The following is a 24,820-nucleotide window of genomic DNA, read 5'->3' as shown; positions in this document are numbered from 1 at the left end:
TGCAACTTTATTCCTATCATCGGATTCAGCCACATGTATTCGTAAACTAGTAATCGATTCCTCATGTTGTTGAAGTTTCTCATCATGTTTGGAAAACCTGCCGGGTACGGCCTGTAACAGGAAATCGTGAGCGCTTAACTGGTTCTCTACCTTTTGTATATTTTCTTCCAAAGAAGAGATACTACCGGTACATATATCTATACGTGAATCAACTACTGCAAATTTATTATTTACATTCGTTATCTCCCTTGTAAGTTCTTCACGTGTTTCAATCTTTACAGCCTCAAGCTGAGAAGAAAGTGTCTGGAGAGAGATCGTGATCGAATCGCATTTGGTATTAAGATTAGCACTGACAGTGTTAATCTCTTGACTTAAATTTGCATTGGCAGTACTAATGTCCTGCTTCAGATTAGAAGTAACAGTGTTAATGTCTTGTCTTAGTTGCTCATTAGAAGAGGCAATCGCAGCGTTGGTAGCAGCCAACATTTGTGTTATTCTAGCCATAAAAAATTCCATGTCATTTCCGTTCTGCTTAGAACCTTGACTATGGATAGGAGTCGATGCTGCAGTGGGACTCACTTGGTCCTCTAAGGCGTCTGTACGACCCCCTATACTTTTCTCAAGCGACTTCTTCCTACTACAGGCTTCACATAGCCAACCAAAATCACTATCCTCTAGGATCGCATTGATACTGGTTGTGTTCGGAGAAGTCAAACAGAGGAAATGATACCAACGCCTACAGTCTATACATTCCACTACTCTTCCTCTGTCTATTGTACTTTCTTCGTTGTACGGGACGTTACAGCATGCGTACCTCCTTCCTTCACTATCGTGAGTTTCCCCATTTCCCGACATACTATTTTCATTTGTAGCCATCTTTTCTATTTAATATACACAATGACAAACTTAATACTAAATTAGTTTGTAAACGTAACCTTTTACTTTCTCTTACATAAGTGCACCTCCCCAGGCATTTCGAGCTATACCCACGACGCAGTCGCAATATAGTATCCACCAGTCTTACATTTTTCACGTGGATGTAAAAATTAACATATTACTTTAAAACATTACGAATTCTCTAATTACGCACAAAATTTACAACACATTTCTCAGGGATTAAATTCTCGTTTTATTTTAAGCAATGTGCCCGTTATCATAGTAACAACCACCGTTGCTAAGGAAACGCGTCCTGTTTACGGTCGCCAATTTATGTGTGACTAACCTCCCCCTTCTTTTCTCCTATCGAGATTTGTTTCGTCGCTAAGGTAACTATAATCTAGCTACCTAAGGATAATTAGAAATTTAGAAACCAAAATATTAAAGAAAAACTGAATTTCGATAACCAAAATATTAAAGAAAAACTGACCGTGCTGCCTCAAGAAGAATTGAAGAGGGGAGTTAGTACCACAAAATGAAATTTAAAAAAAAAAGTAATTTTGAATTTTGAAATAAAAATAAGTTTCCAATGTGTTGTAAATATTGACGAAGTCGAGAAATTTCTGAGACCTTCCTTCCTCGTGTTCGTGGTTAAGTAATTGATTTTGAATTCCAGTGGGTACCTAAATAAAACAGTTACCAATACATGTAGATATCCACAAAGTAAACGATTTTTTTTTCGGAGCACATTGTCGTTAACTAACGATAGAACAAGATTATTAGAAACATCAGTTAAATCTAGAACCTTTGAACCATATCAGAGGTAAAGGCAGTATCTAGTATTTTTATAAGTCAAATAAAATGGGTTAAAATACAAGATATATATGATTTTATTACATAAAACTGAAAAAAACAGTAACTCGAACAACATTAACTAGAATATTAAAGTTTATATAGCTTTAAGTACGAAATTTAAATGTTTATATACATTCTCGGAATACGTTTTGAAATTCTTCACATATTTTTCTTCATCTCCTCAATATATATATATTTAAAATCACTTTGTCCCAATTCTCAATTTTCTACTTTATATTATGTTTTCGCTGTTTAGTACTCAAAATAATTAAGTTGTTTACAAACTTCAATACAACGAAAAAGGAAAGAAAGAAAAAAAAATAACATACAATAACGTTGGTCAGAATAAAGTTTGTTTTATAATCAAAATAGGTAGTTTTAATTTGTCCACATCGTGTAATTTTATTTTGTTTGTCCAGTATGATATTTAGGATGTAGAATCATATTGAATCATAGAATCTCCGGACAATAACGGTAATATGTCGCAATATTTTTTTCTCATTCGCCGTTGAAACGTAAGACTTGAAAATATTTTGTTACTACTAGAAACACCTTCCACTATCAATTTATTCTCACTTCAGGGGCACAAAAGCAATGAAAGTGGTCAACTATATCCTCATCGAAACGGAAAGACTTTAAAACGAATGACTGTATGTCTGAAGCTGAGTTAACATATCGTCATATCACTGAAGAAGATATCACTGTATATCGAAAATTAAATACTTTAGGATTTGAAATAGCTTGAAACTTATTATGTTATAAATAACTTAGTCAAACTTTCCACTTCTCGTACTTTAAGTACATATGCACTGAGGTAAGGCAAAACAGAGTAAAAGTTGAAGATATCCAAAGATGGCTAAGTAGTTCCGCAGTTCACCTTACTTATCTTCCATGAACAAGAACTGAAATATTATAATATTGCCTTGCCGTGATTAACTTTAAAACCAAAATAGTCATTTCTTCTCTCTGGTTTAATAGTGATCTTTTACGAATAATTTTATCCTTCGTATGAAATACATGTGAACCTTCCCATTTCGATTTCATTTCACAACTTTCCTTTAGGTACAGACAGAATGACTTGGGCTTATGGTATGAAAGCATTGCGTTTCGTTACCAGTTACAAAACAGTTCGTTAATTCAAAGCTGATAAAGTTTAATAATTGCAGTATCAGAGAAGGGACCTAGCTTTACAAAGTTGTAAAGTTTCATTTAATTTACATATATATATTATCTACAGAGGGATGGCTATAGTCGAGAGAACAAAACAACGTGGTAGGAAATTCGAGAAACTCACCAGATCACGATCTATCTTTACAATATTCTAAGTATAACGAAGATAATATAAAAAAATACTTATAAAGACCCCATCACGGAGGCATAATTGTTTTACAATTATTTCTTCGTATTCATAAATGTATGAAATACTACTTAGCATTTATGTTTTATCATTCGTGACTATAAACATATGGAGTTTCTAAAGAACCTGCCATTTACGAAGCGCTCTCGAAATCTAATTTCCTTCTTCATACAAATGCAAAATTTAATAAATTATCATAAACACAAGATCTCAGGCCGACCCTATCTGACACCGATTACATACAGCTTTCTACTGAAATAAACATCATACTCCATTAAACATGTAGTTTCACAAACCACAAAGTCAACCTGACATGTAACCATATTTGTAAGCATAATAAAACACTCTTTCCAATCATAAAATAAAAAAAAATCGATTTCTCTGGCCAGACTATTACCTGAATATTTCTTAATTCTTAAATGAGTGGCTGAATATTCAGAATTTAAGTCATTTAATTTTAAATCCTTCCTTTTAATAATTTTTATGTTCGCGTACTAATATAATTTAGTTCCAAATTAATGGGAAGAAAGTTATTAATTTATTAAGACGAAACAAAATTAGGGCAGGGACAAAACAAAACGGGGATTAAAAGAGAATAAGTTTTAAGGAATTATACCCTGCTAGGCAGGTCCGGCATCTCGAAGTTCTTTAAGCAAAACTGCTGGTAAAAAAAAAAATCTTCTCTAATATTTTAACTCACGTTTCAGCCGTCATCAGGACATCTTCCATATGGATACTCTTACTTTTATTAATATCTAATAAATCATATAGCTCTAAGAACAATTCTAAAACAGAGAAATTTCCAAATCGTGGTTCAGTCTCCATGAGCTATTTTCAGTATAACTCCTCTAGCGGCAGCAATACATTTGAATTCACATAAAAGAAAAGAGGAGGGGGATACGACGACAAGACATTCTTAGTATCGGCTTATCTTGAAAGATTAGTCGCCGACCGCAAATAGCAAAGCTAACATGTTTATAAAACGTCTAACTAAAATAAGAAATTAAGAAAAACAAAATACAAGAAAATGTGAATAACTCCTCAAATAAAGAAAACCATTCGTCAGACTAGTACTAATATACTAGAAATGCTCAAGTAGCTTGGAATAAAAAAAAATACTAGAATACCATTTATTTCCGAAAAGGTGACAAAGCATTACTACGCAGGTATCGACCCGCTCAATGGCAGTAAACACGAAATAAACACGAAATAACAGATAACGTAAACCTTCATCCATGCTCGAAATCCGAATGTCCCTAAAGTCTAAATATCAAGTGTAGGATTTAATTTTTACCACTTTATACGTCTATATATATAAATACGTTTTCTTTGCTAAAGGTGAATATTCGTGGAAAGAAAAAAAATAAAATATCCATGTAATGTGTGTAATCCTATGTAATTCTTGTTTAACGTTTATATAATTGTATTAAAGTGTATGTATGTATGTATCGAATAAGGATTAACTTTAGATGTTAGTGTGATATACATATGATGCGGTATGTGTGTTTGTGTAGTGTGTGATGTTTTGATGAGTGTGATAATGTTTATGTACTAAACTCAGACAATATCTTATAACTATATTCATTTCCGGAGCTCATCTCGTACGCATAAACCAGTTATCAAAGCCTCGAAGGAGATTAAAACAGGCAATCCACTCTACTTGAACTCTGGATATATTAAAGACAAACCACAGGCAATAATGGGTGTTAGGACTGACAGGAAGATACAAGCGCGTTTATAAAAACTAGAGAGTAGTACGTTGACACGATATGACGACGACGACTAAGGAAGAAACTCGCACCTTCACATGTACGATGTAACTAGAATAAACTTAACTTCTGCACAAAAAATAGCTAATATTGTTATAAGTAAATATGAGACTATAAATAAATGAATGAGTGAATGTATGATGTATCGGTATTTATATAAATCAAAATCATCTTATAAAAGAAATATAGACCTTTTAAATCTAGTGGAGTTGCATCCTAGGTAAAGAGAGAGAAAATAAAGGGGAATGTTAAATTCGTAAAATAAATAAACCCAGGACACGATCGTAACTACTATAGAATTACCATAAATTTTATATTAGGAAAAAAAAATATGATCCCGAGATATTATCTACTTCCCTCGCCTTCTATGCAATGAAGTAATGTTTATGGGAGATGCTTAGTTCCACAGGTCTATAAACTTTGCATAATACATACACAAAGATATAATGTTAGCTAATAAAAAAAAATATAAGTGAAAATTTCCAGTCATGATTTATACAGTGCACTACAGTTATAACGGAATCAAGTTTCCGTCTTAAATAGGTCGTCAGGTCTATGCCTAAACAGAACCTCTCCAAATTTAGGTAACTACTTTATTGAAAAAGAGGAAAAACAACAGAATTACCATCTTCAATTTCTTCGACTCTCTATATTTACTAGGACGGTGAACGGAAGTGCACTAACCGTAGGACGTTTAAGAAAGGGACTACTGTAATTTGTTTGTCCAAACAATCCGAAATATTACGTATTCGTATTCTTTGCTATTTCGATTTTATTAACTTTATGTTACTAACCAAATCTAAGGCGAAAATTTATAATTGGAACATGTATAAACAAAATAACACATTTGCTTTGGCACGTGAGAGAATGCAAGCTCACTAGTTAAAAATACACACACGTATGTCCTGATATGTATAAGAAAACCAATACTATAACACCTATTCAAAACAATAACCACTGCCAACCTCTGATCAAAACATCATGTTACTCACTTCGAACAATGTGCTCCAGGAAGGAAAAAAAAAGATTATGTTACACCCTTCATTCTGATCAAATAATGTGAAGACTGGTGATAATAGACAAGATTAACGACTACATCGCGGGGAGCCCTTTGAAATGCTTAAGGGAGGGAGCACACCGAATTAGAAACCCATGTTAAAATTGTATAACATTTTCCCAGGCATTTTACACTCTTAACATGACATAACACTCTCACAGATAAATATACCTTTACGAGCCAAGCCCCTATAATTTCTATTATGTTAATTTGTAGCCCGAACCTTTTAACTTTTATCACAGGGAAGGAATCCTCAATATCAATTTTTACTATTTCTTAAGGCGAATCGTTGTACTTCTAAATTCCACAAAGCATAGCCCAACATGGTGTGTCCAACAGACCAGTTTTTTTCATTAAACAATCTCCAGTGCTTGGCTCAAATTGATTACCAGAATCTTACCTCAATGGGTGCACGATATAATTTTTGAAATTGTATTATTAAAGTCACAAGAATCACTAGATTTTGGCATTGTTTCAATTTTCTTTACGCCGATGGAATAGCGTTGATGATATTTCTTCCTCCGTCCTGTTAGAAAATCATAGCGTCGGTCTAACACTACTCTCGCGCGCAGTCCCCAAGCTACCTTCGAAAATGTTTCGTATTTTCGCCTCTGATCCGATTCGCACGCATAATTTGCGGAGAACCTAACAAGAAACAGTCGCTATCCAGACGGAAAGAAAATTTACGGTACCACTAAAAGTAAAAAAAAATTAAAAAATGTAAAACGGGCGATCAATAATCGGTCGTGTTACAAACCCACGCACACGGAGTTTGTGACCACAGAGTTTACTTGGCGTGAGCTGGGATCGAATTTATTATTATTATTATTATTATATTATTATTATTATTACACATGTGATCAAACAGTATGTATTTCTCAAGCTCAAGGAAGGAGGCAATTACACCCTTCTGTTCTGCCCAAATGACGCCAACTGGAACATTTGCTTGCAATTACTGACAAGAAATGAATAACACTCATTACTATCAGTAGTTTTTAGAGCTCTGCGCCCGCATTACAGACTTTGGGAAGCACAAAACCTACTGCCGTGATTAACAATTTACATAGAAGTCACAAGGAGTATCTTCCTAGGTTCATGTGATATGCAGCCTTTGAAGAAGGGAAGGAATGCAGATAAGGATGTTTATGAAGCTATGGGAACATTTTGTGACGTTTTGTTTTATTCAGGCTCTAGAAAGGCATTTCAGAACAAACGAATGAAAGAGACGGTTTTAGAGCGATAAACCTTCTAAACTGGTTCCTGTATTTTCCGTCTAAATGGAAAGAGTACATTACGTCACACACCGCTTTAGACAAGGAGAGGTGGATTAGGGGGCTGAGCTGGATTGAATACCAGAAGTAACTAGTCGATGAGAAGTGTATTTCGGAATGCATAAGCACACGGCACGAGTTTGTTCCTAAGTTGGACTTAAACTTTTTGTAACATATTCTATGCTTCGAACTGTACAACGTATTTAAGAGAACCAGCTATACTTTCGATTAGAATTCTTAACATGCAAAGTATTAAATTGATTGGGTAGTACCTTGATACTGTAGTACAATAGAATAGTTCTAATTGCGTTTTAAGACACTGTTATTGGATTAAAGATTTCGAAGATTTATGTGTCCTTATAGGCCAAGTAGTGAAATTGTCTTTTTGTGTTACAGATCCCGCTCCAGATCTCATTCCCGACCAAGTGGTTATAATTATAGAAGAGTAGAAGAAAGCCATTCGAAACCAAAGAAACCGAAGAAACATTCGAGGTAAAATGGCTTTATTTTTCGTCATTGATTGCTATGATTTAGATTTTTAAAAAAAGTTGTTATTCTATTGCACATCTAAAGCATATTAACACTTATTATAGTCTATTTCCAGGGAGACTTTTATGATGTAAAACAAAATAGTATGGTTTTTCCATTGGTGATTTCAAAAGCAATTTATTTTTTCTGGTCCTCATTTTAGTGATATCCTAATATAAATGTTGTTGATCACTAAGATTATATTTTGAAAATGATGTATGAACAATTAGAATAGTATTTCAACGTTAAATCAATAATAGAATTTCTGAAACGATATTTAAAATTAACATCAAATGTTATTTTTATCACAGTATTCTAAATATCACTCAGTTTTAAACTTTTACCTATTGACAGTGTGGCTACTCAAATTTATTTTTATTATCTCGGTTATTTGTGTTGGGATCTCAGACATGTCTTCAGATGAAGTTATTTGATTTTCTTTCTGATTAATGCATGTTGTACTAATCTAGATTCTTGTGACGGATTTAAGCAGTGATGGTATATAAGTCAGCTTACTTGAATAAGGAACATTCATTCCATGTGTGTTTACATTTCGAGGTTAGTGATATATTATGACTGGTCACAAACCCCGCGTTGGCTCAGGTGAAACACCCTTATTTCTTTTTCTGCTGGACTAGTACTGCAGGATATGATTTGTGAAGGGCTGCTATAGCACCTAAGTACGCTGCAGGACATGTTTTACGTATTTCATTTACGGTGGAATCTTGTGAAAGATACAGCCTCAATGCAGAAAAGTTTTAATTCTAAATTTCCTGATACATTGTTGCCAGCTCAACGATATCGGGTAAATTGACTTATGCACTACACTGCATTTCATGTTTTTTTTTAAATTTTTTATTTTGTATCTGGTCTGAATTGCAAGTCCCGTTCGCCCAATAGACACATTCATAAAGTTTCGAATAAATTCGTGTGCATTTGTCTTTTATATATTATGATGTCTCTTATTTATGTCAATTTCGTGTTGCGATACGCACACCCGCTAAATGTATTCTATGTGACTATAAACACGCATTAGTGAAGTAGCAGCTCCCTACGTTAATCCTTGCCGATTTGACGAGTCATGAAATTACGTTTCCGCATTATAATATAGTTTAGTATGTCCAACCGTGATAACGAAGAAACTAAAAGAGACAGAGAAACGAAACTTTGCACGAAGCAGCTAGAGAAAGAACGACATCTGCCCGTGTATTGACGAACATCACCGGATGAACACTGTTGCCAATTCAAAAGAAAGTTATGTTTTTGTAAATCGAATGACCTAAATTTGGAAGTAACAATGAAAATAAAGACGAAAGAGATAATAAACGAAGATCAGTGTTGCAAACTGTTTGAGAAATAACGTAAAATGTGTGTGAATGCAAACACCGTTAGCACACACAAGGAGTGAGGTACTAACGTTTTGTACACCTTAAATTAAATATTGACAAGAACTGTTTACGCTAACTTCCAAGATTCCAGATTCCAAGACTCCAGAATACCGTGATTCCAAGAAAGGAACATTGAAGAGAAAATATCCACTATGGATGTGGGCTACGTTGTGCACGTCGTACTTTATATGTTTGCTTCTAATCTACTGTTTTTTTTTAGATCGCGTCTTTCAGTTTCGGCACCTGAAAGTTTAACCGAAACAGGGCTATCATCATTGCAGTCTTCTTTGCTTTATTATTTTTTCATCATTCATTTGGTTTTCCATTTGGACAAGGATGGAGAGGGACGAGAGATAGGAAAATTGGACGAAACCACGACACTAAGAAACAACAAAAGATAAAATTTAAAGAGTAAGGTTTTAGTAAGAAAAGATAAAAGGATATAAATTATATGGACGCATCTGTGCCCTATAGTTCAACATATTTCAAATTAATCTCTTAGTTTAGTTTCTCGCAACGTACGCTGATATTGGCCAAGCAGAGTGTTAAGTTCTGGTCTCATTAAATTACGTACACGTTAGATATTCTAGTTTCAGCAACGTCATTGCACATTCCATGTCCCATTCAAGAATGTTCTGCAGTTGTTTATATTATTACCACTTTCACAACATTAGTACCTTACTCCTTGTGTGCGCCATGGCGTTTGCATTTAAAACATGTTTCACGTTATTTCTCAAAAATTTTGCAACACTGATCTGCGTTTGTCATCTCTTTCGTCTTCATTTTTATTGTTGCTTCCAATGATGATATCCAATTTAGGTCATTCGATTTACAAAACAACTATATCTTGAGTTGGCAACACTGTTCACCCAGTGATGTTCGTCAATACACAGACAAATGTCGTTCTTTCTCTAGTTGATAGGTGGTCCTTAATTTTTGATTTCCGAATTTCTTAGGACGAACCCCCTAAAATGGTTCCATATGGGACTAAATTAAACCAGGAGAAAAATTAGGTCCATTGAATAATTTTAAATGGTGCCTCAAGCGACCTAAAGATTAATTCGATTACAATACATAGTATATGAAGAAAATCTGGAGTAAACCATTGTAATTTAGAAACAACTTAAGGGAATGGGAAGATTTTTTTGAATAATTGAACTAGGGGAAGACACACACCTAATTTTGTATAGCATTATCATGGCAGCCATCTTGAAGTCTGCCATCTTGAATTCGAGTCAAAATTTTCAAATAGAAAGAGGGTCATGTGACATATCGTTTTGAGGTAGCGTTTCACCAGAAATACAAATCTGGTATTATTTACAAGCTATCTTTAATCACGTAAGAGTTATTACGTGTGAAAAGATTTCTCCGAGGGAAAGTCCACGATTAGCTGTTAAAGAAACTGAGGTCTTTTGGCAAAAGGCAAGGATACACAAAAGGTAAAGGATAGCCAACGCAGTAATGACAAGCTGATAGAATTGTATGAGAAATGCCGAGCATTTCAGAACAACAATAAAAGGTCGAGTGAAGTCCAAATGCGAAAAGAAGAAGCCTTCTTAAATATCTTGTCTGATTTATTTGATATAGCCCACGCTAATGCTCCACGTATTATTAAAATTAAGGAAGATTGTTTCTTTTGTCTCAAAGACAGAAGGGACAACTTGGTAACATGCTTGGTAAAGACATGAGTTTGGCATGAAAAGAACAAAAGGGATATGCACGGCTTCAAAAGAAAGTGGAACTCAATAGAAAATGCACTTCTGAAAATGATCTGCTTGAACTTTATACACCAAAAGACATGAAGGTAAGCAATTCAAGTAATGAAGAAGAAAATCCAATTGGGAATCTTAGGGAAAGTGTAAAAATAGTTGCATGTGTGCGCTGACCCTTCAAGAGATGTAACAGGGGAAAAACTAATTTTATTACTCCAATACAAATTGCTGTCCTTGATCGATATAAAGTCACTGATAGAGCAGCAATACATATTCTGACAGCGACGGCAGAAGTATTAGGCCATAATGTAGAGAAGCTAGTAATAAATAGGTCTTCCATTCGCCGATGCCGAGAGAACATCCTTTCCAAAGTTCCACAGGGCCACAAAAAACAATTTCAGAGTGCATCAAGTGCGTTAGTTGTGTATTGGGACGGAAAACTACTGCCGAATTTGGCAGAGAGACTGCCGAGAGATTATCAATAATTATTACAGGAGATGGTCATGAGAGGCTAACTGGTGTTCCCATTTTATCATCATCAGGAGAAGAACATATTGCTTCTAGTACATTCGCTTGAAGAATGGAACTTAGTAAAGTTCATGCAGGCAGTCTGTTGTGGGTCATGTCAACGGTGTATTGTACTAAAGCTTGTATTCTACTAAAGCAGAAACTCCAAAAAATCTTCTATACCTTCCTTGTAGACACCACATTTATGAACTGGTTTTAAAATGTGTATTTGATAAGTGTTGTGTTTCGTTTGCATCTGGATCGGATGTTCCCTTATTTAAGCGTTTTCAGAACGAGTAGTCTAAAATAGATTGCACTAACTTTATTATAGGAATTGATGATGATGATATAAGGAATAATATTTCCGATGTAAAAAATGAAGTGTTAAATTTTGTTATCAAACTTGTACAAGCAGGACACCTCAGAGAAGATTACATGGAATTTTTAGAACTGATCATCATATTCTTGGATGGCAACCTCCTCCAGTCCTTTTTCTTTCGTTTGCCTGGAGCAATTCACCATGTAAGATGGATGGGGAAAGCAATCTACTGTTTAAATATATTTCTCTTTCGCCAACAATTTCGTTTAACGAAGTAAATAGAAACGGGTCTTCGGAGAGTACGCATTTTTCTGATTCGACAATATGTGCAAGCTTGGTTTAAATGTGATCAAGCATCCCATTCACCATTACAAGATCTGCAATTTTTGAAAGGTTCGTACAGTTATTGACAGATAGATTCTGAATTATTTGAAGTGGCTGTTTCCATATATTCTCGCCACCTCTGCTACTTAACTGAGAAACACGCAGCGTTGGAGTTTTTGATGATGAAGTTAGCATAATTGAAAAACAAAAAAATTGTTGAAAGAATTAAAACTGTAAGGAGAAACTGTAAAACAGCTAAGAAGCTTGACGCAAGAGGTGATACGATAAAAATTCTTGTGAAAAGAGAAATAGTGATTTCGTTACAACAAACACACACATTTTCCTCGAGAGATTTAAAATACCCAAAGGGTTTCTTGAGTATGATCCGATTTCATGGTCAAATAGCAGTGATTATCTTCAAGGAAAAACAATAGTTAAATTCATTCACGCAACAAACGATGCAGCAGAAAATTAAACTAATAGTAGATTACGACAATGTTCTTAGGAAAAATTAGGAGCAGCAACAGTTTCTTTTGCAGACAGTGATAGCCCATAGACGATCTTTTCCTAGATGTGACAAAAGTGAGCTATGTAGCAAATAAGATTGAAAACTTATCATAAAGCTGCTACATAAATAAGGGGTATTTCAATTTCTTCCAAGTTGTAATTTTCATTTTCCTCATAATGGTCTATTAATCATCTTAATAGAAACTTATTTGTAGTTCATAGCGAAACAAAGATTTAACTTTCTCTAGCAGTTTGTTTCAGTTTGTAATAGACTTCGAAAATTCTTACAAATCTGTAGTCATAACTATAATAAAATAACATTACACCGATGCATTTCCTTTTTCAGACGTAATAACTCTTATATGCGTATAGGTAGCTTGTAAATAATGCCAGATTTGTAATTCTGGTGAAACGCTACCTCAAAACGATGTCACATGATCATCTTTCTATTTGAAAATTTTGACTCGAATTCAAGATGGCGAACTTCAATATGGCTGCCATGATAATGCTATACAAAATTAGGCGTATGTGTCTTTCTCTAGTTTCATTATCCAAAACATCTGCGTATTCCCTTAAGCCGTTTCTAAATTACAAGGGTTTATTCTAGATTTTCCCCATATGTTGTGTGTTGTAATCGGATTCAAAACTTTAGGTCGCTTGAGGCACCATTTAAAATTATTCAATGGGTCTAATTTTTCTCCTGGCTTAATTTAGTCCCATATGGAACCATTTTAGGGGGTTCGTCCAAAGAAATTCCTAAATTTATTTTTCCCCATATAAATAAGGACCACCCTAATATACATATATACAGGGTGGTTCAGTAATGTTGGACAGCCCTGAATAAATCGGAAACCAGAAGAGATATTAGGAAGAGTTTGGTGGATCCAGATACTTGTGGAAGGGGGACGTCTTTTGAGGTACCACACAATGTTACCAGGTCAACAGTGTTGCCAGCTCAGTACAAAGGTGTATTTTTTAAATGGAACATATAGAAGTTTATGCCACCAAAAGAATTAGTACAGAATGTGAATACCAACAAGCGAGACCGCACCTGTCAGTGTTGCCAAATAAGGAAGTTATAAAGCTTCAAAGATCAAGAAATTGAAGTGTCCGTAGAGCAAAACTAGCAAAAAGGCAAGAAAAATAATACTACGGAATGAAAAGGAGTAACCGAAAGAGTAAACCAAAGAACGCACAGCATCCAGTGAGTAACAGGGTTGCCACAGCAAAGGGGGAAAAATTGAAAATTTTGCAGTTGCTATAGGAGGAAAAGTGCTTATATGACATAATGCTGGAAACAACATAGAAAGTCTATGTAAGATTCAGGAATCCTAATAGCCTTTGTTCGAAAGCGATATCTCTAACCGTTTTCGAGATACACCAAAGGTGTGCGGGGTTTGCAACACTGCATAATTGATTTGACGATTAAACCCGTGTAGTTCTTACATTTTGTTGGGCGTATCATTTTCATTACTCGTTCCTGTAGTTTGGAGGGCGAGGGAATTATTATGCAGTGTTGCAAACTCCGCACACCTTTGGTGTATCTCGGAAACGGTTAGAAATATTGATTTCGAACAAACGCTATTAGGATTCCTGAATTTTACATGAACTTTCTATGGTGTTTCCAGCATTATGTCATATGGGCACTTTTCCTCCTATAGCAACTGCAAAATTTTCAATTTTTTCCCCCTTTGCTGTGGCAACCCTCTTACTCACTGGATGCTGTGCGTTCTTTGGTTTACGATTTCGGTTACTCCTTTTCATTCCGTAGTATTATTTTTCTTGCCTTTTTGCTAGTTTTGCTCTACGGACACTTTAATTTCTTGATCTTTGAAGCTTTATAACTTCCTTATTTGGCAACACTGACAGGTGCGGTCTCGTTTGTTGGTATTCACATTCTGTACTAATTCTTTTGGTGGCATAAACTTTTATATGTTCCATTTAAAAAATACAACTTTGTACTGAGCTGGCAACACTGTTGACCTGGTAACATTGTGTGGTACCTCAAAAGACGTCCCCCTTCCACAAGTATCTGGATCCACCAAACTCTTCCTAATATCTCTTCTGGTTTTCGATTTATTCAGGGCTGTCCAACATTACTGAACCACCCTGTATATAATATATATATATACGTTGCTTTTTTTTACACTATTACAAATTTATTAAACAGTCGTCAATCGCTGAGTTTAATTTTCATGTGTGTGCCACTCTGCATGGATGTCTCAATGATGGGCTCTTCAGGTGCCTCGTTTAGGAACCTTTATTACTGTTAAGTTGCTTGTTTTATGCTCTTAGATACTTAACTTCCTCGGGTCTACATTAAAAAAATGTATATGAAGTATCTTTTTAAAATATTGTACTTCAGACTGGTTGCAGGAATAAAGAAGCAGAAATTTCCATATTCTTAGAATATTTCTCTTACGTATATGAAATCTGGTGTAGGTGTTCTAGTTTCGTATTGGAATACCTCAGGTTTGAATCCAGTGTTTTCGCATTCAATCTTTTCATTTTATTTATTTATTTATGTCTGTAAATCCAGTTCTGCAAATGCAATTTAGAAATAAGTATTACTCATCAATTTGCTTAACTTAACCCGTGAACATACGGGGTTTCGATAAATGTTCTTTCATTTGAAAAAGTTGACTGGGAGCACGCAGTAAGGTTATTAGAATAACTTGGATAACCTATCTCATTATTTCATTAAATTATATATTTTTTTTTTTTTTAAAAAAGTTAGTGTTTTTCTTCTTTCTCTATTCTTTCCTGTTCCAAATTCTACCTTCTCTAGGTCGCGGTCTAGATCAAGAAGCAAAATAGATCATAGCCATTCCCACAGTAGAAATCACAGCAGGCATCATTCACAGAGTAAGAAAAGGAAGAAAGAAAAGCACAAGAAGAGGGATAAGAAAAGCAGATCGAAAGAAAGAAGTAAAGAAAACAGAGTGGCTGTTCCTTTGGAGACTGTGATAGAAATCAGCTCAGACTCCAGTAGTAGCTCGGACGATGATGGGTAAGATGCATGAGGTGGTTGGTTTGGTTATAAACTGCGAGAGCTACAGACAGTGAAGTAAAGCGAGTTAGTTGCTACCTATATATATATATATGTAACCTATGAAGGTTTGAAGGAAGGAAGAAAGCCATGTATTCTAATGTTGAATTTCCTTGACTATACTATTGCAGATGTTAATAATAATAATTAGGGCAACCGAAACGCATGACAGCAGTTTACACATATGGTTGGTACCTTCAACATGATTGTGGTTGTTTAAGGGTCCAGAAGAAATTAATTTTAAAAGCATAATAAAGCATAATTTTGGAAAATAAAGCATAAAGCATAATTTAAAATACATGTCAGAATTCTTGGAAAATTCTATTAGAACAACTGCAAGTTTAACATACTGTATTAATATTTTTTAAAACCAATATTTACAGTGCAAAACCTTTAAGAAAATACCAATGCAACAATGAAAAGCTTATTTTTATTTCTGTAAACTTTTTGACGTAATTCTTTGAAGTGGAGAAAAGAGAAAAGGAAAAGAATACGAAAACTTTCCGCCAACAATGAATAAATAATAGTTTTATTATAAGTGTAACTGCGCAGTTATGTATGATGATTCAAATTGAACAAAAAGTGCACAAGAATTCTGCATGTGTACCTCTTGAACTTGTGCACTTTTGGTGGCATCTTTTACTTTTCCTTTCTGTATATATGCGCCTCTAAGGCGCACAAAAATGATAAAAAGAACAAGTGCATTAAGTAGAAAGTTCATTAAATATGAAAGAAACTGGTTACATAAAATATTAATAAATAGATCAAGATATTTAGAATATTTAATGTATAGTAAATATTATATATTATGCAGGATTAATGTAAAACAATGATTGAAACTAACAATAAAGCATAATTTGGAAAAAATAAAGCATAATTAAACAAAAAATAAAGCATAATATGGGTTGCTCTAATAATAAAAAAACACTTGGAGCAAGATAAAAGCTTCGAACAGGTTAAAATAAATATTTCATGTTGAATATACATGAGCCAAATTGTAGATCACTTATAACAAGGAAGTCTAGACAATTCTGGTCACAGTACAGATTTTCATACGCAACTTCTGTACTTTCAAAACTTACGAGATTTGTCCGGAAATATTCAGAACTTTGGCTTACCGTTGGACTTCGTCGACTTCATCGCTGCCAGAGTATATCTCCACTTCTGGCTAAAAAGTAAATTACGAAAAGGTTGTTCCCTAGTGATTTGCTGCCGAAACTTACATCAGTATTCGTGGGTACATTGTCAGCATAAAACACAGGTCCACAAACATAATTTAGACTATCTGACTTGTATACAGAGTGGCCCAAAAGTAGGCATACAGATTGCATCGATCAAGTATATTTTAATTGATTAAGATAATAAATTTATTTGCTTTGGTGTATTCCGAGCTTAAGGTGTAAGTGAAAATAAATTAAGAACAGATACGGAAGAAAGGAAGTCAATACCTGTATGGATAACAGTAAGTAAGTGATATAAAATGTCATGACCGATCGGTACAAGACTGTATACGTACCTTTGGGCCACTCTGTATATATATATATATATATATATATATATATATATATATATATATATATATATATATATATATATATATACACAGGGTGTTACAAAAATTTGTCACGATATTTTGGGAATTGATTCCTCACATCAAAATAAGAAAAAAAAATTCATATGGACCTGTGGTCAAAAGTGCATGACGTAAAAAAATGAACTTTAAAAGCCCATAGTTCCACTACTATAGGACCGATCATAGTCGGGTGAAGATATCATTGAGGAACTAGTATGTGAACTGTCCAAGTATCCATCTTTCAGAACCTCCGGTACTTGCACAATCATTTTTAGAGAGGCTGTTTGGGAGTACTTGATCACTCACTACTACCTCTCTAAAAATTGGTGTGCAAGTACTTGAGCATTCTTAAACATGGATATTTGGATAGTTCACATACCAGTTCCTCAGTGAAGTCTTGACCTGACTACGATAGGTCCCATAGTATTGTATTGTAGCTATGCACTTTAAATTTCACTCGTTTCACGTTTTCGTCACTGTATAACTCCGAATCTATCCGCTTTTGAGAACAGGTCCATATGAACTTTTTTACTTTGATGTGAGGAATCTTTTCCCAAAATATTGTGATATATTTATATATATAATTATAGAATTAACGACCGAACTTTCGCGTCATTTTCAAAAACTGTGGTTGCTCATACTTATCGTGAACTAAGATAGATATCGATTTAATTTATCTTTTGAGTCTGGTTTAAAACATCGTTCTCGAATCTATTTTAAACATTATAAGTACAGATGGTGATCAGAAAAATGGAGACACCTGAACTTACCAGATTAATATGGTGTCGGGCCAACTTTCGCCTTCAGAGCAGCCTTGATGCGACGTGGGATGCAGGCATAGAGGTCGTGAATGGTAGCAAGTGGAATTTTACACCATTCCTCGTGCAGGGCATCGGCCAGTTCTGTGTGAGAGGATGGAGGTGGAAATAGTTGCCGGAGTCGTGTTTCCAAGACGGACCACAGATGTTCAATTATGTTGAGATCTGGGGATTGGGCGGGCCAGGGGAGGTGTTGAACTTCATCCTGATGTTCCTCAAACCACGCTGCAACAACGCCAGCTGTGTGAATGGGTGCATTATCATCCTGAAAGATGGCGTCATTGTCCGGGAACAACATCCGGACCATAGGATGCAAGTGGTCTCCTAAAATTGCGACATAATCGTTGGCAATGATTCGTCCGCTAAGTGTGACCACAGGACCCACTGAAAACCATGATATGGCGACCCACAGCATCACCAAGCCGCCTTCATGTTTCACAGTTGGGCGGAGACACTGCAGATCATAAGCTTCTTTGGGCGTTCTCCACATATAAACATGGCCCGTGGTTGGGAATAGGGTGAAGGATGACTCATCCGACCATATCAACGTTTCCAGTCCTCAACGGTCCAAGTTGCATGGTCGCGGCACCATTTGCGGCGTGCGAAAGCGTTATGACCCCTGATGAGCGGTTTGGCCCGTACAACACGACCCCGTAAGTTCATGTCATGTAATTCGCGGCGGACTGTGATTGTCGAAACAGGGTGTGGGGAAGGTGCTGATTGAGTTCCTCCGTCACTTGCTCCGCAGTGGCACGACGGTTCTGCGTGACAATGCGCTTTAATACCCGGTGTGACCTGTCATTCATGATTTTCTTCCGCCCACTGTTCCGCTTCCCCAATGTGGTTTTCCAGTGTGTTGTGTAGGCCATAATCACCTTCAACACTGTCCCACGCGACACACCTAACACAGTAGCCACTGCCGTCACACTCACTCCACATAACCGCGCACCAACAATTTTCCCTCTTTGAAAATCTGAGAGGTCTCCCATTTTACACTACCTCCATCTGCTGCAGCCACTGGACACTGCTGTTCCACTGCGCCTGACGTAGTATGGAGACCGACCTAACACACCACCACCAGCGGTCCGGCGCTGCAGGCGCCACGACACCACTGCCAACCCATATATCTGACGTGTTGCCAACTATAGGTGTGTCCATTTTTCTGATCACCATCTGTATCTTAGAGCAGTGTTTCTCAAAGATTTTTCAAATGGGGCCATTTTTATTAATCAGAACGTTTTGCGGGGCTACTTATTCTTGTCTCCGCGAGCAAATTTATTTATTTTTTGTTTGAGCATAGGTTAATATCAGTATATTTATAAATTTCAAATATTACTAATTAAAATCTTTTTTTTTTCTATTAACAGAAGAAAATGCATATTAGTTTATATACATACAGGGTGTTTCAAAAGAACACCGACAACGTTTGGGAGGTGATTTCTGACACCAAGATACGACAAAAAGTATAGAGCAACCTTGGTGCACAAATGCTTCCTTTTGGAGTTATAGGCTGCCGAAAACATGAAAAAAAAAAAAAGGTCCATAACTCCAAAACTATGGGATCTACCGTAGTCGGGTCAAGACTTCACTTAGGAAATAATATGTGCGCTATCCCAAAATACACGTTTCAGAATGCTAAGGTACTGACGAAGCATTTTTTTATAGACGGAGTTTGGCTACGGGCATATTATTTGAAGTACTTAACAACTACCTCTATAAAAATTGTTGAAGTACCGCCGGATTCTGAAACTTTGATATTTGGATAGGGCACATACTAGTTCGTAAGTGAAGTCTTGACCCGACTACGGTAGGTCCCATAGTTTTGGAGCTATGGGCCTTCAAAGTTCTTTTTATGTTTTCGGCAGCCTCTAACTCCTAAAGGAAGCATTTGTGCACCTAGGTTGGTCTGTCAGGAATCACCTCCCAAAAGGTTGTTTTAAAACTAATTGAAGACTATCAAGAATGTTAAATACTATAATAATACATCTATAATAAGCAGTTAGAATTGGTATAATTGTTACTTTAATTAAATTGTATAACCTGTTTGAGGTTCTTAAATAAGCTATATAGCATGTGGCCTGCAATTCACTTGAATTATTATTACCCTCTATTCTTGGATTAATGTTCAGTCTAAGAGGACCACGGTTTGAGAAATTATCGTAGAGAACTCCTCACAGTTAGTAGCTTATAAAAATCGACCATTTTGAACATTACAGACACGACCAAGGCTTGTTGTTTCACATAGTTCCAGTACCACCACTAAGCAAAAAAAATGGTGTTTCTGTGTTCACTAGGCTAATTGAATATTGCTGCTAGAACACAATACAGCTCGTTGGATTAGGATTATTTTTGCTCCTATAAGCCAGAAGTTGAATAATTTTGCGGACAAATCTCGCATGTAATATAGAGGAAGAATAATGATACTTGACTCACCAGACAGTGAAATTCTGCAAAGAATAAATAAATAAAGTGAGGAAGAAATATATTAAGAATGATTTTGTTCAATATCGTAATAAAACATTTCGAAAGAAGTAACTTTTAACTTAATGAGTTTGATGTGATTGCCTCATTTGCAATGAATGCTGCGTGCAGAGTAGATAAGAGCTGAAGAAACTAAAGAATGTAATTCGAGTGAAGTAATATAGGGACGCTACCAATAGAAAAAAAATGAACAGCAATTTAATTTCGATATTTCATTATTCCGTCCAACCTTATTTTTCTTGAAAGAAATATATTTTTTTAAAAAAATTACATAGGCTTCTGGTTTTGTTTCAGTTCTTCTAATTAATGTTCTTAATTGTGTAGAATGTCCGAAAATCTACCTTTGACTGTAACTTCGCAATGTTTGCGTGTATATGAGTGAATTGGTCACATTTTTAAAGTACAGTACTGTTCTGTAATATTTATGTTAACTAAATTTTGAGTTTCATAAAGAATAACAATAAAAAAGAACTTAGTAGAAGATAACATGTTCAAGTTTAGGCTTTTAACTTTATAACGACATGACACTTGAACCAGTCGAAGAGATTTTTATGTTCTCATTTTATTTCTCGTGTTTAATTGAAGAAAGTTTTGGATAGCCGTTCAACAGAACTTCGTTTTGGAAGTTTTCTCTTGCAAGTCATACATAAATAGAGCTCATTTCTTTCCAAAATTTTAGTTCTAAAACTTAACAGCTTGCTTCTGTTAAATGATTGGGAAAGATGGGAAAAATCTACTGTATCTTATGTGTATCATTACTCAATCCCTGCATATAATATGTAATATCAACAGATAAGATTACGCCTGTTAATGTAGATGGCTCTCACTCCGAGATATACCGGGGACAGGTTTACGATCCGCCAACGATTGAGAAAATAATTTCTTTGAACCTTCATTATGAATTGCGTCGTTTATTAGATTGTCTGAGTCGAACATGCTTGAGCGTTTATTTCAATATATAATTAAGAGGACCCTGAAAGAGTTACATGCAGCTATCACTGCTTTGTTGAATAGCAGCTTTCAGCTAATCAAAGTTAACCTCTTTTTCAGGGTGAGCGTCATGGTGGCTCAATAGTAGAGCGTTCACCTCTGGTTCGTGGGGTCCTTGGTTCGATCCCAGCTCGCGTCAAGTAGGCTTTGTGGTGGACAAACACCGTGTGCGTTGGTTTTCTCGGAGTTCTCCCACTTTCTTCATTCCACTGTTTCATTCATTCCTCCTCATCACCATCATCAACCTAGCTGACAATCGTGGGACGTAAAACTGAAAGATTTCTTCTTTTCAGGGTGGCAGCTGTGTATCGACAGTGATGGACATACAACATAAACATATTGACTGTTTCAGTTTTGTAACGTTTCTCCTCAGTATGTATTGAAGTAAATGCTTACGTATGTTTGACTCAAACAACCCAAAATATAGTTTTAATCCTAAGGCTTATTTCCAATTGCTGTTTCACCTCATATATTTTGATGAAATTGAAATGAGCTACCCAAGCACCATATAACGTCAGAGAATTAAAAACACTAGGAACAGATGTATAAAGTTTCCTGAAAATCAGTTTGTTTTGCGTTTCACATGGCCTTAGAAATTTCAGTTGATGTACTGTTCTTTTGTCTTCAAAGCATCTCCTATTATAAACAATCACATCGAAAGAAATCCTCGAAAAGTTAAGCGTGTAGATTTGAATAAACTGCCATCAGAACAAATTATACATTTTAAAATTATTTCATTTTGACTGAAAAGTAATCACGTTTTTATAGTAGTTATAAATTTTATTGCGATTCGACGCTTTCCTTCCCTTACAGGTATCATTACGTCATATAGGTTATTCTAATCTAGTCAAAGGAAAGAACTTGACTGTCTGGACGTAGTATACCTATTGCATATCGTTTCTGCTTGACTTTTTAGTCAGCAACAAAAATTATGGCATGTGAGTGAAAATAATACGTGATGAATTTAGTCAACGCCTTTTCTTGTATAAAATATTGTCAAAGCATAACTACTTAGGTGAGTTTTTGAACTGTAAAAGATGATCAACGAATATAAAATGTTTTTGTTAGCGGTACGGAGCTTCCGGGGAAATCCGAATACAAAGACAACTCTGTTATGCTTTGCTTGAGACCTCTTCTATATTCAGTAACTTGATTCATACAAGTTTCATATGTTGCTAGTCTTTTGACGTCATGCAATTTACAGAATTTAGATTTATTTGTGTTCATTCACAGAAGTTGATCGCAGTTACTCATTAATTTCATTCTACAGAGCAATTCGAAGGTCTCCATATATAGTGAATCGTTTATGTTCCCTACATGGCCGTGCCGGATGATTCGATCTGTCAATATTTTCGTTACTTTTTCAATCAGCGTACGCGCCTTTGGCGTGGGAGACCCGGGTTCGATTCCCGGCGGGAGCTCATGTGGTTCGGATTCCACGTTAATCAGTAGGTCCACGTCTCATATAGCCTCGCTGCTGAAAGGGACGCTAAACTAAAATCAACTCAACTTTTTCAATCATAACAAGTGTGATCTGAAATGAACTCTTCCACTGTACTGTTTCATTATATATATTTACGAGAAGGTATCGTAAAGTTTTAAGAGAAAAAATCAGGATACAGGGATTGTTGTGATTTGTAGTTGTTAACCCCTCTCTTTGTAGTCACCACCCAGATTAACACATTTCTCCCAGCGTTCCTTCACTTTACGAATACCGTCATTGTAGAAGTCTGCACATTTTGCTTTAAACCACTCTTCCACCTCATGAATGATGTCATCTGTGTTGTCAAAATAGCGACCACGCAACGGATTTTTCATTTGGTGATACAAGAAAAACTCACTGTTTGCGAGGTCGGGAGAATAAGGCGGATGTTGCAATACCTGGAAGCCACACGCCCTTGCTTTATCGACAGCAACTTAATATGAATGAGCTGGTGGTTCTAAAAAGGTGTCAGCAAAAGAGGAACCTAGTGCACAGATACCTTACACATGTGAAGTTTGTCATGGATAATTTTCTACATACTACCATAACTGAGACCAATCTCATTCATAATCATTTTTGGATAGTTACATGTCTGTCTTCAAGGATTAAACACTCCACTTTCTTCACAGTGGCTGCATCGTCCGTCAGGGATGGCCTTCCAGTTCTTGGGTCGTCTGTGAGGGACACATGACCAGTTTGGAATTTCCTTTTCCACTTTACAATGTTCTCATAAGATGGACAATCATCACCATACACGGCTATCATCTTGTCATGAATTTATCTGGTATTATTGTCTTTCAAATGCAGGAACTGTATCAATTTGTGAGCTCAATCTCATCCATCTTGCACTTCGGTCACTTTTGGCACACCCTGCTAAAAAATAATAATCATTAGGAGGTAATTTCGTTAACAACATGCAGATAGGAACCAAACATAATAGTAACAAAATTTCATCATCATATCTGAATAACTTCCTGCTGATAAAACTTTACGATACCCCCTAGTACATCATGCTTTGCAGATAGCGTCACAAATGAAAAATACTGAAATCTGGGAATCCCAATGGCCAGTTTCACGATTCAGGTGGTTAATCCAGTTCAATAGAAACAGCTTATCAGACCAGTTTCAATTGCATCTACCACAGTTACAGAGTGATCTGTCCTGTAGGGAATTTATCCTCAAGTAGAACTAAAGAAAGGCGTGCGATTTTTCCATCATATTGATGTATTTTCGCGTTCAAATATCATCCATTGAATATTGGCCATAAGAAACAGAACCATGCCATTTGGCTATTAATCGTGGTCTCTTGATTAATTTTACTGAGTTCTAGTTCTAGTCGGTTACCACACGGAATAGTGATGATTTAATCCAAAGTTGCATTATTATTGCTTATAGAAGTAACAACAAAGATGATCTTCATAGGTTTTTTCTTGATTTATGAAACAAAAGCGTGCACGTTATACTCCATATATGGAGGCTTGTAGACTCGCTCTGTACATTGACACTATTAATTAAAAAAAAAAAAAATCACTAGATATATTTGTACTATACCAGTTTTTCTTTTCTTTTTTACAGGTCGTAGTTTTCAATGCTACACATCACTAAATATGTACAGATATGCAAATCACTGGTACCTGTTTTTTCCTCATGAAATAGCGATGTATAATTGTGTATTTTGTATATACGGAGTTAATTTTAATAAAGTGTGTATTGTGGTAAATATACGTATATATATTTTTTTAATCCAGCGTGTAGTAGATAATAAATTCCTTCATGTATGAAAAATGTCGAACACGTTTTCATCTCAAGGCATGCAATATCAATTGATCACTAGAAATTTGTTCGGAAATGAAGGATGTTTCAAAAAGAACACCGTATTTGAAGCTACTATAAATCGAATTTATTTATTTGAAAGAAGCAAACAAAATACCATTCTCCTCAGATGTTAAGGTTTAA

At 35.5% G+C, this 24,820-nt stretch overlaps 1 protein-coding gene across 4 annotated transcripts in view; it reads left to right on the top strand.

Annotated features, from left to right (window-relative positions):
* The window catches only part of su(w[a]) (suppressor of white-apricot), a 109,892-nt gene extending 85,300 nt beyond the window's left edge, over positions 1–24,592 (top strand). For all 4 annotated transcript variants that reach the window (XM_081768313.1, XM_081768314.1, XM_081768315.1 and 1 more), the window contains exons 14-16: positions 7,582–7,677; positions 15,259–15,480; positions 24,440–24,592. In XM_081768313.1, coding sequence (XP_081624439.1) covers positions 7,582–7,677; positions 15,259–15,480; positions 24,440–24,446 — 325 coding nt within the window. In that variant the 3' untranslated portion in view covers positions 24,447–24,592. The remainder of the gene's footprint in view (positions 1–7,581; positions 7,678–15,258; positions 15,481–24,439) is intronic.
* The last annotated feature ends 228 nt before the right edge of the window (positions 24,593–24,820 follow it).

This window comes from Thermobia domestica, chromosome 8 (genome assembly GCF_964235325.1).
Source record: "Thermobia domestica chromosome 8, izTheDome1.hap1.1, whole genome shotgun sequence".
In the NCBI taxonomy this organism is placed as follows: domain Eukaryota; kingdom Metazoa; phylum Arthropoda; class Insecta; order Zygentoma; family Lepismatidae; genus Thermobia; species Thermobia domestica.
This window is presented reverse-complemented; position numbering and strand designations above follow the sequence as displayed.